The sequence below is a fragment of the Gavia stellata genome, chromosome 18, assembly GCF_030936135.1.
Source record: "Gavia stellata isolate bGavSte3 chromosome 18, bGavSte3.hap2, whole genome shotgun sequence".
Classification (NCBI taxonomy): Eukaryota; Metazoa; Chordata; class Aves; order Gaviiformes; family Gaviidae; genus Gavia; species Gavia stellata.
Genome location: NC_082611.1, coordinates 19,311,757 through 19,323,295, shown reverse-complemented (window position 1 = coordinate 19,323,295; position 11,539 = coordinate 19,311,757). Strand labels below are relative to the sequence as shown.

Below are 11,539 nucleotides of genomic sequence, written 5' to 3'. Positions count from 1 at the left end.
CGGGGGCAGCGCTGGTTTTACCGTAAAAATCCCCAGTGAAGGCAGCTGCCGGCCGCACGGCCTCTGCGCAGAGCAAGGGGCTGGAGAAGGGAGCGAGGCAGGCCGGCTGTTCTCAACCCTACTGCTTTATTCAATAGTCGCTCGTCCTACACAAGTACAAACACAACATGGCCCAAAAGGCTACAAAGTGATACAAAACAAAACAAAACAAAAAATCTTTATAGTATTGACTGTACAACAGGTGGTAAATTCCTTGCCTTTCCCTATGCGAACCCCAGTTAATCCAGACAGCATCGTGGCCTCGCAGTTTCCAGGGGGTTGACGCTCAGTTGCGAATTTGAGATTTGCAAAAGCAGAAGCGCTCACACCCTTTCTCTGGGGGGTCGGGTAGGAAGTTTTTACCAAAACCCCTTAAGAAAAGGTGAAAGAAATCACTTACAGGGGCAGCTACGAACCAGTTCTTAAGACTTCCAGCTTCTTTTCTAAAGTATCATGTTCAGTGGGCTGGACCGTTGTTTCTGTGGTCATCGCCTGGTATATGCGTTACAGAAGAGCTCAATCTGCAGAAACAGCTCGCTCTGCAGAAACTAATAACTTGTTTGGGAATCAGAATAAAGCGACAACTCGGTATTTAAGTCTTGGGCAGATCTGGGTTCCGGCTGCTCTGAAAAATCCTGTGCTGGCACCTAGAGATCAAGTTAAATGCCTCCCTGTCTTACTACACAGGGTTTCTGAAATAGCTCAAGATTTACATGCTCGTCTGTACAGCGTGCTAAGCGTTTAGAAATCACCAAGCAGCAGCCTGCTAACTGTAGAAAGAAAGGCTGTAACATCTTTCCTTCCGTTTATCTGGAAAAGATGTTTTTCCAGCCTTTAAAATCAAAGCCATTTTTAAATAATTTCAACTCAATGCCAGGAAACTAGAAGCCCCACAGCAAAGGCTGTCTACTGGCCGGGAACTGTTGCTCTCTCATCTTAGGTTGCCTTCACTTCCAGGATTATCTCTCACTCCTCCTCACCCAGACCCATTATAAAAAAAAAAAGGTACAATATTTAGTCTGACAGGATTTAAGTTAAAAAATAAAAAGCTGTCCAGTCTTTTTGCTTTATCGTGAGGAGTTTGAGCTGGAGCGGCTGCGATGGCGCCTTCGTCCAGGAGATCTGGACCTTGATCGCCGGCGAACGGGGGATCTGCGCCTAGGAGACCGGGACCTGAGAGAGAAGGAGAAAGCTTTCATTAGGAGACAAGAGCAACAGGTTCCAGTAATTTCTAAGCTCATCTACCAACTTTTCAGAAACACTGCCCCACCCCCCCCCCGCCCCCCAAAAAAAACCCCTCACCCACCACACTAAAAGAGCTCCAGCGAAATATAGCCAGCTCCAGCCAGGAAAAAGGCAATTCAGACATCGACTACACAGCAGGAATATTCTGGCTACCATCCCTCTGCTTCAGGAAGTTGTAAGAATGTTTAATATCCAAAGAACAGACAAGAATCTTGTCTTCTTCCTCAAGCAAAACGAGCTCACGTTCATTCTACGTCAGATTCTCCTTCACCTGAAAAGTCAGCTTTGACTCCTGCACTACAGTGATACTCAGGGAAAGGATTTATATCAGCCCTTTCAAACCACAGGGACATTTCTTAGAGGAAGTCTAACTCTAAAGAAATAGTTAAGCTTCAAGTTCTTCAGTACTAGAATCAATCTGTATGGCCACCAGTACGACACCGAGGTTCCAGGCACAGAGTATTAACAGAGCCTGAACAGATAACAGAAGTTAGACTAGGGAAGAAAACAAACGATGAGGAGGGAACGCGGAATCTAGCACTTGCCAGACCTCAGTAAGAGGCATGTTTAAAGGAGGACCAACAGGCAGTGGGTCTTGTGCCAATTTAACTAGTTCTCATTTTAAACCTGTAGTTTGTAAGCAGTTCAGCAACCAAGTGGCTCAAACAGGAGCCATTTTTACTAGTGACAAGAGTTTAAGCAGATTTCCAGGACAGAGGAGCCCATCTAGATGCTGAGGAAGACTCTGAAAGACTTCTTATCTGAGCACGGTCAGGCAGCCCCAAGTCGCACAACGGGCACACGCGTCGGAAGGACTGCTTTTAGGTCATGTGCCCATTTGTAAAAATAAGGGAGAGAGGTGCAAGGGCTTCAGAAAAGCAAGTGGCTGGAGCAGGCTGCCAAAAGCATTCTGCCAGCCAGAAGTCCATTCCCACTTCACCTTCAAGCATTTACGCAGAAGGGACTCCAGGGAACAGGCTGGAAAGCATCTGACATTTCCCACAGACTGTGTTCAGGGTGTAGACCAGAGCAGGTCACCCTGGCGCTAAGGAGTTAAGAAATACAATCCAGTTCAACTGATGCCCAAGAGCTGTTACTGTCATTTGGAGGGGAAAGTCCAGTCCAACAGGATTAAGTTGTCCCCATGCCCAGTCTTTCATTGGTAATGTGTTGTTACACCAAGAAGGAAATACAAATTGTCACAACTCTCACCTTCTCCTCATGCGAGGGGGAGACCTGCGCCACATCGGTGGTGGCGGCAGCATCCTCCTGGGTGGGCTAAAGCGTCTGGGAGGTGGCCTAGGTCGTGGTGCCAGCACAGCTGTGGCAGTGATCTCCTGACCATCAATCTGGCCTTTTTAGGAAAGCACAGAAATGGGAAGAAGTAAGTATTTTCCAACACCAACATCTACACGTCACATTACTGCAACTCACAGCTTTGTCACAAGCAACTGAAGCATGAACCAGCCTAGAGTCCTATTCCCACCACCCGCTCAAGGGTTATTCTGACAAAGTCCACATACATAGTAGAGTTCTTAACCTAATATCCCACTGAATTGCAGTTCACATGTTAACCAGGAAAGATTTTCACAGAAACTTAAAGAATTTTATTACTGTTTGTTTTGAAAAAACTCAGTTTTTTCTGTGATGTTTTGGATCTGTCCTGAACCACACAAAAGCCAAAGCCATTTGGGCTAAAAACAGACAGTATTTCAGATCAACTCCCCCAAGGCTTCCCCATCACCTCTAACTCATTTTCAGATCAAATTTGTCTGCTCCAAAGATTTTTAAAAGCACCCAGCCTCCTTGCAGCATTTGATACCTACCTCCATCCATGTGTTTGAGGGCTTTCTCAGCATCATCTGGGTTCTCAAACTCCACGTAAGCATAACCTTTAGAGAGGTGTGGATTTAGCCTGTCAACTGGCATGTCAATCATTTTAATCTTTCCATAAGTGGAAAAAATTTCCATTATGTGATCCTGCAGAGAAAGAGCAAGTCTTAAGGACACAGACCACACTTACTGACCAGGCCTGGCTGGCACAGAGCAGTAAACCCACAGCACTAGACTAGCTTTAAATCAATGCCACCGTCAGGAAGAGACATATTTCATTGGCCAGGTGTGGAAAGGATTACCACTGCTTTCTCTACTGTTGTCTAATCAGTTCCCGGTTCCTCCTTGGATTGTTCCAAACCTTAAGTTCTAGCAGCATTACTGCTGCATGTCAACAATGGCTACAAAAACACAACTAGCGTAAAAATCCTCTTGGGGACGTGAAAAGGGAACTTATGCCCTCAGCTGAAAACTCTTAAGGTGCAATAGTTTTTGTTTTGTTTTGTTTTTAAAAAACATCATTTTTTCAGCAGCCTAAACCTTTTACCTCTTAAGACCTTCCAACTACATTCTAGCAAAGACAACTCAAGCCAGCCCAGCTCTCTTCAGATCCTTTATCAAGACCCTCCAGATACCCTTAATGCCTCCAAGGTCATTTCAGCTATTGTCCCAACTTCTACAGTTTTCTTCCTAGTAAGGCAGGATACGAGGTCTGGAATACTGACAAAGCAGAGAGACCTCTTAAGCACTACACAGTCTCAAAAGCCTGCACTGTATTTGACTCTGTAGAATCCTACCAAGATTTTCCGCACTGATCAATCTGGACACAAAGCAAGAATTTCCAACAGCGACACCTTGGCAGCACTCTAGCAACAAAAAAAAGTTTTGAGAGCTTTAAAAGAGCCACTCACACACCCTCACAGAAGATATGTAAGCTTGATATTACAGGGGAACATGCCATTACCTTGGTCACGTTTCTAGTGAGCCTTCCAACATGCACTTTTGTAGGTCTGGGTGACGGGCTCCGCCTCTTCCGCTCCTTTTCATCTCTCTTGGGTGGCTTGGACCTGATTTTCACAACAGAAATGTTTACAGTTTTCAGTGAACATGCAAGACAAAACCAAGAAGCCAGTCATTATCACATGATAAAAAAATACCATTTTTCTTGGGAGGGCATCTTTTTTTTTTAAGAAGTTACAGGTTAGGAAGTGCTGGGGTGGCGGTGGGGGTGTTCCACGTAGAAACACCTCAGGACTTGCATTTGCCTTGCCTGCTTTTGCTTTAGAACCTTCCAGAATTTGAGAGTCTTTTTCGGTGAGTTTTCAACTTTACTGCAACTAGGGTAACAAACATGAAATTTAGCGAACATTTCTTCAAAGTTGTTGGCTATAGTTAAAGAATCTTCCAGCTGTTAAAACAAAAAATAGTTTTTGCCTCAACAATGAAAGAGGCAAAATAAGGACATAAACACCAAAGCATACCACAACGAGGCGAATTAATGGAACCAATGATTTGTGTGTCTGTACCTTCTGTTCACTACAGAGGTCCAGAAATGTCACAGTTAAAAAAAATACTTAAGTAACTGCATATCACAATTTCTTTGTAGGTTTTTTTACAATCTGGAATGTAATTTTAATCTGTAAAAAATTCAGCATGCAGAAAATTTATATTTATGTTCCTTCCTAATCTTACTGCCCATAAATTGAGGGATATACTAAAAAACCTAACCCACTAGCTTATAATACTTCAGTAGATTTTATCAGCCTTCAGCACCTTACCTACAGAATTATCCAAAGGAAAAACTGTCCAGACATTAACATAGTTTGATTCCCACCCTTACAGGAAAATGCTTCCTTTGGCCCCTGCCATTTTATTTTTTTTATACATAAGAATATACATATACACCATTTTCAGCCCTGACTTTTCTGTTAATCTTGGCTGAAATGTGCAGGAACCAAAGAGCTTTACTCTCATCTAGTGCCCATATAGTTCCATACTGTCAAGGAAACGTTGATTAAAACTGCCTCTACAAAATATAATATTTAAAATCACTCTTTAAAATGAGGTTTTTAAACTCTCTTCCTACAGGGCATTTGTTTTGACTGTAAGCAAAAGGAGTACACCCATTCTAACAAAATCCAGATCTCTTAAGTTATGGAGAAAGCAAATGGTCCTCAAAAAAAAAAAATCTATTCTGATCACAATCTTGTATTCTACATGGAAATTAACCAGCCATCTGGTAATTCCTAGAAGGCAAATAAAACTCACTTGGAGCGGGAGCGTCTCCTGTTGTCATGTCTCCGTCGAGAGGGACTTGGAGATCCAGAGGAGCTGCTGGAACTGGAACTGCGTGAGGTGCTGGAACTCCCAGAGCGGCTTGAGGCAGAAGACGAGCTGGAGCCACTGCTAGAACCAGTGCTGGAACTGGACCCTGAACTGGAAGTTGAGCTGGAACGGGATCTGTTGAGGGGGAGGGAATAAAAATGAGTGAAGTACCCAGGAAAAGAATGGCCGAAAAACTTCTGATAATTACGGAGAGAGCAACTGTGAGCTAGGACAATGAAAACTGATTCTCCATAGCTCACTAGACAGCCAAAGGAAATTGATACCTAAAAAACCAAAACCCTTAAGTTAGACAAAACTGTACTGTGACTAACACAATCCAAGCTTTCAACAAGTCCATGACACAGGGAATGAGACGTACCAGAAATCAAGCTGGTGGTTTCTAAAAACACCGTAATTTGTTAGTACCTGTAAAAGTAACTACCTGGTACTGCTGCTTCCACTGGAAGCACTGCGCCTTTTGCGTGTCTTGTCTCGACCACGATCCTTTTCACCCGATTCCTTAGTGGCTGCTTTATCCTTGGACCGGTCCTTTGATTTCTCTTCAGACCTATCCTTGCGCTTGGTTGGTGAGGGAGCCCTTCAAGAACAAATTGCAGAAGACATTGTTTAATATAGAAACACACAAACAACAAAAAACCCACACCCAAACAAAGAACAGAACAGCAACACAAAACATTGAACTTCAAATGTAACTCAAGACCACCATAACTACAGAGTTAAAGCATTAGGCAAGTCTGGACTTTTTCTAAAAAGGAAAATTTTACATTATAGAGCAGCTTTGAGGAAGACAGCTATAGCATACAGAAATTCTCACATACAGAAATTCACGCAGAAAGAGGTACATTTCCAATTCCTCACCCTCACTGGGAGAGCCCTAAGACCCTGTAACATCCCCAGTTTTGTTAAGCCTAGAAAATTTGGACAGAATGATTACCTAGTGTTGGATTTTTTATTATTTTCTTTGAGTCCTAGCAAACTCTTCTTTTTCAATCCTGATAACTCCATTTCCCCTTCGGAGGCGTCCAAAGCAGCACCGAATGGGCCTCACTTATCTCAAATCTCACTTCTAACTCCTCGATTCTGAGAACCGATCCCTAATCGAGTGCAATAAACTCCAAAGAACAGCCTAGTGACAAGATAAAAGGGTTTAGAAACAAGAAATTAACAGATAGGCATAAAACAACAAACCCACTTTGCAACCATGGCAGCACACTGGGCATCAACTGACTTCCACAGAGTACTTCAGTTGCACATACCAGTATACGGCCGTTAACGGCCAGCCTCTGTGCCGGCTCACATTGGCACCGTGTGCCGCATGTAAAAGTCTGCATCCATGTTTAAAGCTATCGTTTTGACATTCACAGAAGTACAAAGGGCCTTAATTATCCAACCAAAAAAATGGCAAACAGAGGATATCCATTTTCTCTGCAAGATGTACATGCAGCTCGTGCGTCTTGACAAGACTCTTGCCTCCAGAGGAGTGAGCACTGGTTTTCTCCAAAGCCAATTTGTGCCACATAGCAAATATTTGTCAGGAAGGAAGGGTTGTTGAGAACAAAACCCCCCACTGAATATGGCTGCTTTCAGCCTCAACAAGCTGCTTCCAAAGCTCTATCAGCCTTGGAAAGACCAGATTAAAGGGCCCAGTTTGCTGCACTGCTGCAAAAGCAGATTCTACTTTAACTTCTTAGCAGAAAGTCTAAACTGGGTTCTGACCTCATCTAGCCCCAATCAGTTCCCTCTTTACTCCAAAGACAAATTTAAGACCCCACTATTTAACACTGATATACCGGGTATTAGTCGAATTCCAGATGTTTCCCATGACAGGGCTGCATCCATCACATATTCTGCTATATCTAAACAAGTTGTTGCACTTTGACTATCCCAAATGGATTGTTTAACACCTGCATTACCAAGCTGCCTCCAACGTATGTTTTAATAACCACTAAAAGAGTGTGGCAGATTTGATTTGCTGTAACACCCGTTATCTACCTATGAATGAAACATTCAGGAAATGGAAGAGTAGGCACAAGCATGTCTGAACTGCCAGGCTTATCTGAAGTGACCTGGAATATTCACTGTACTGCATGATGTTGGAAACCTCTCTATCTCCACATGCATCACAGGCAAAATTAGTTAACAAGAAAAAAACCTCTCCAGCTTACTGCATCCACCAGTCTTGTTGCTTCTGTGCTTCTGGTGTCAGATTCTGGTAAGCAATTACTTTATTCTCTACATAAGTTACACTTAAATTTATGTTTGGGAAGAGATCACTTCTGAACAGCTGAACTCACCTTCCTGATTTTCAGCCTCACAGTTTTCCCTAATACAACCGCTCCAAAAAGCAACACAAATGAACATTGGCAAAGCCAGCTCTCTGCAGATCCAAGAGCCAAGAAACACCCATGCCTTTTTGTGTGGAGAACAGGAAACCCACAACACAAATGTGACACTGGCAGGGCTCACTGGGAGAGGAAATGTCTTCTCTAACACCAGTGGCAGTAAGAAGGCAGTCCATGGACTCTTCCACAGGTGCTGCAAAGGCGACTAAGAAAAGCAAACCTGTGTATGTTGTTCAGCTGTACAATGTTTCTAACCAGCTCCATGCCTCTAGTGCAAAGTGTTGAGGGGGCTGCAGTTCAAAAATTGAAAGCCACTGCATGAGACCAGCTAACTCACTTGGAAGAACAGAACAGACGAGTTCCTGGACTCACAAGACCAAAGAACTCCACATTTCCCTCTCCCACCTTTCTTCTAAATATACCACAGTCAGGTTTGTGTTACTCTTCCTACACAACAACTTCTCTTGCATCTGTGGACTATCACAGCGATGATGCTATCAGCTCAGCCATGCAAAACTATCTATTATTGTCTGATAGCTGGCTCTGGTTTTACCCCTACTGGAAAGGGGGAAGAGAGAGAGCCCGGACGAAGACCAGCACACGCTTTGCTGTCAGCCTGCTGCTGGAGTAGTAGGTAACACTTCAGTTACACAGCTGCTACCACACCGGCACCACTCCTTAGGACAGGCACTTACTAGACAAAGATGATGTTCATACATTCAGCAAGCTTCCATATGATGGTACATGCAGCATTTAAGCAGCCTCCAAACTAACCAGTGTTTCCTCTCCATCAAAATATATGTACCTTTCTCAAGAATGCCACTTGCCTAGCTTACTTCAGTTGGAAACCTCAACCTACGAGACACAGCCTGCGGGCACTTTCACCCGCATGTGTTCAGACATTCACTGGAAAATGTGGAAAGAACAAAATCATGGTCTTCACACCAGGGTGTATAACAGCGCATTTGTAAGCAATGTGTCTCTTTCTTACAATCAAAAAAAATCTCAATCCCTAACAAGTCAAATGTTTTTGCAGCACCCGCCCCAAACCAGAAAGTTTAAGAGCAGTCTACACAGGCCAAACATTCATTTCACACACACACCTCTCTGCTTTAAATAGTTGATTTGCACTCTTAAGAGAGCTGCAATTCTGTAGCAACGGAAGCAAACTCAGCTCTCCCCCGGACTTCCTGCACGACTACAGGCAAGTCCTTTAATGGCAGTTTGCTTCAGATCCTCATTTGCAAAATGGGGAAAAGATTTCCTCGTGTGAGGAGAGGGTTCAACGCTCTGCAGTTCTTTGCAAAGTTACGGCCGCTCGCCCAAGCTAACTACAGCGAGCAGGGCCGGAGGAGCGCAGGGGCAGCCAGCTCCGCGTCCCGGTTCGCACGCCATGGGGTACGTTACGGCGCCGGGCGGACCGAGGGCTTGTCGCTGCTGACCGCACCGTACGTGTTGCCATACTATGAGCGAAGCCAAGGCGCGGGCTGAGGAACAGGAAGAGAAAAGCACAGACCAAGCACACAGTCGGTTCAGAGCAGAGCCCGCACCCCGGGGCCCGCGCCGCCCGCCGCCTCCGCCAGGCCCGGCGCCGCCGGCCCGCCCGCCCCCGGGCCCGCACAGCGCTCCTCCCGCCGCCCCGGCCGTGGGGAGCGCCGAGACCCCCGGCCTCGGCTCCCCTCCAGGTCCCGGCCCGGCCCCGCCCGGCCCCTCCCCGGCCCGGCCTCCCTCCCTCCCTCCCCGCCCCCGGTCGCGGTAGGCCGCGGCGCCGAGGCCCCATCCCTGACCCTCGCCCCGCCATCTCCTCCTCAGCGGCTCCGGCGCGCTTCCCTCGGCACCCCCGCGCGGCGGCGGGGCCGGTCCGCACCGCGGCTGGGCCGGATGGACGCCGATCCCCCGCGGCCCCAACCCCCTCCCCGGCCCCACTCACATCCTCGGCGCCCGCCACAGCCGCCGCTCGGGCCCCGTCGCGCGCGATTGACGCAGCGCGGGCGGGAAGCGGCGCCGCGCGGCGCGCGCCGATGGCGTCACGCGCCGGGGGAGGGGGGTGGGAGCGGGGCCGGGCGGACAGTTTAAAGGGACAGGGGGTGAGGGGGGGAGTGAGTCAGTCATGGTGTCCTGGGGGGTGAGGGGGGGAGTAAGTCAGTCATGGTGTCCTGGGGGGTGAGGGGGTCAGTCATGGTGTCCTGGGGGGTGAGGGGGGGAGTAAGTCAGTCATGGTGTCCTGGGGGGTGAGGGGGTCAGTCATGGTGTCCTGGGGGGGGGTGAGGGGGGGAGCGGGTCAGTCATGGTGTCCTGGGGGGTGAGGGGGTCAGTCATGGTGTCCTGGGGGGTGAGGGGGGGGAGTAAGTCAGTCATGGTGTCCTGGGGGGTGAGGGGGGGAGCGGGTCAGTCATGGTGTCCTGGGGGGTGAGGGGGGGAGCGGGTCAGTCATGGTGTCCTGGGGGGGTGAGGGGGGGAGCGGGTCAGTCATGGTGTCCTGGGGGGGGGTGAGGGGGGGAGCGGGTCAGTCATGGTGTCCTGGGGGGGTGAGGGGGGGAGCGGGTCAGTCATGGTGTCCTGGGGGGTGAGGAGGGGAGCGGGTCAGTCATGGTGTCCTGGGGGGTGAGGGGGGGGAGCGGGTCAGTCATGGTGTCCTGGGGGGGTGAGGGGGGGAGCGGGTCAGTCATGGTGTCCTGGGGGGTGAGGGGGGGAGCGGGTCAGTCATGGTGTCCTGGGGGGTGAGGGGGGGAGCGGGTCAGTCATGGTGTCCACTGGGGAAGGGAATGGGTCAGCCAAGAGGCCGCGAGCAGGAGTGGGAAGAGAACGGGCAGCGCGTTACTGCAGAGAGAGAGAGAAATCAATTGTTCATCAGAGAGCTCCTGTGCAAATGGGCTGTGGCCATGACGGTCGAAGGATACCTGCGACTGGCAGGACAAGCTCTGCAGCTGGAGAAGTCCGATCTCATTTACTAGAGCAGCCGCTGTTCCCCCAGGCTAGAGGTGCCTCAGCTCTGTGGGGGCCAGCCCGCTTCATTCAGGGATGTCTGACCTGTCCAGCCCCGTGGAACGGTGAGCAATTAGTCCCGTTTATACTAGGCTTGCTTGTCTGATTTTTGCAGCTACACTTACAGGTGTAATGGAAGTTGTGAAGTCTTCCTACAAACCTTGTCCTGCCTAATAATAATAGCCAGGGCTTCGACTCTTGACTTCCCATAAGTGACAACCCAGCAAGCTGTAGGCCTTCACCGGCTGGGCCCAGTGTCATGCTCGGGTTGCAGAGTCACAACACACAAGTCTCTAATGTGAGGTGGCAGATGTGTCTCTCAGGGGACGGAAAGCAGAAAGGGACGTGTGCCACTGAGAGGGGACTCACCTACCGCCTGACTTGCAGAAGTGCAAGAAAAACATACAGAGAAGAGTGGAAGACTTAACATGGGGCACCATCCAGTGGCATTTCACAAATACAAAGATTTATGTGGGAAGGACATTTTCTCTCTTTTTTTTTTTTCTGCCAAAACATGTGAACTTACAAGTGCTGTGAACTTACAAGGAAATTTGCCACTGGAGGCATTGATCTTTTGACCTGGTCACGTTGAATTCCAGCTGTACTGGCTGCCTGACTTCTGATTTCAAGAGAACAAAGTCAGAAGTGTACTTTTGACCCCATTCCTAACACAGGGCCTTAAACATGACTAACCTCTCCGAGAAGCAGGCATGCTAGTCAGCTGGAGTGTGATCATAGGCATTTTCGTT

The 11,539-nt window shown here is 48.0% G+C and overlaps 1 protein-coding gene across 2 annotated transcripts; it reads right to left on the bottom strand.

Moving 5' to 3' along the window:
• Positions 1 to 105: 105 nt before the first annotated feature.
• RNPS1 (RNA binding protein with serine rich domain 1) lies at positions 106 to 9,756 on the bottom strand. 2 transcript variants are annotated; one of them, XM_059826355.1, is made up of 8 exons: positions 8,909 to 8,924; positions 6,398 to 6,589; positions 5,885 to 6,040; positions 5,386 to 5,577; positions 4,082 to 4,184; positions 3,111 to 3,264; positions 2,497 to 2,638; positions 106 to 1,212 (listed from the first exon to the last, which is right to left on the bottom strand). In XM_059826355.1, the coding sequence occupies exons 2-8, from the start codon at positions 6,466 to 6,468 to the stop codon at positions 1,107 to 1,109; spliced, it is 924 nt and encodes a 307-aa protein (XP_059682338.1). In that variant the 5' UTR covers positions 6,469 to 6,589; positions 8,909 to 8,924; the 3' UTR covers positions 106 to 1,106. The 2 variants fall into 2 exon arrangements, with proteins under 2 accessions (XP_059682338.1, XP_059682339.1); XM_059826356.1 differs by lacking the exons at positions 6,398 to 6,589; positions 8,909 to 8,924 and adding an exon at positions 9,736 to 9,756.
• Positions 9,757 to 11,539: the final 1,783 nt, after the last annotated feature.

Coding starts and splice junctions, on each gene's coding strand:
- RNPS1 (XM_059826355.1), bottom strand. CDS start 6,468: ATGGAGTTATCAGGATTGAAAAAGAAGAGTTTGCTAGGACTCAAAGAA. Junction 5,578..5,884: donor AGTGGAAGCAGCAGTACCAG/GTAGTTACTTTT, acceptor CCCCCTCAACAG/ATCCCGTTCCAGCTCAACTT. Junction 4,185..5,385: donor AGGAGACGCTCCCGCTCCAA/GTGAGTTTTATT, acceptor TGTGAAAATCAG/GTCCAAGCCACCCAAGAGAG.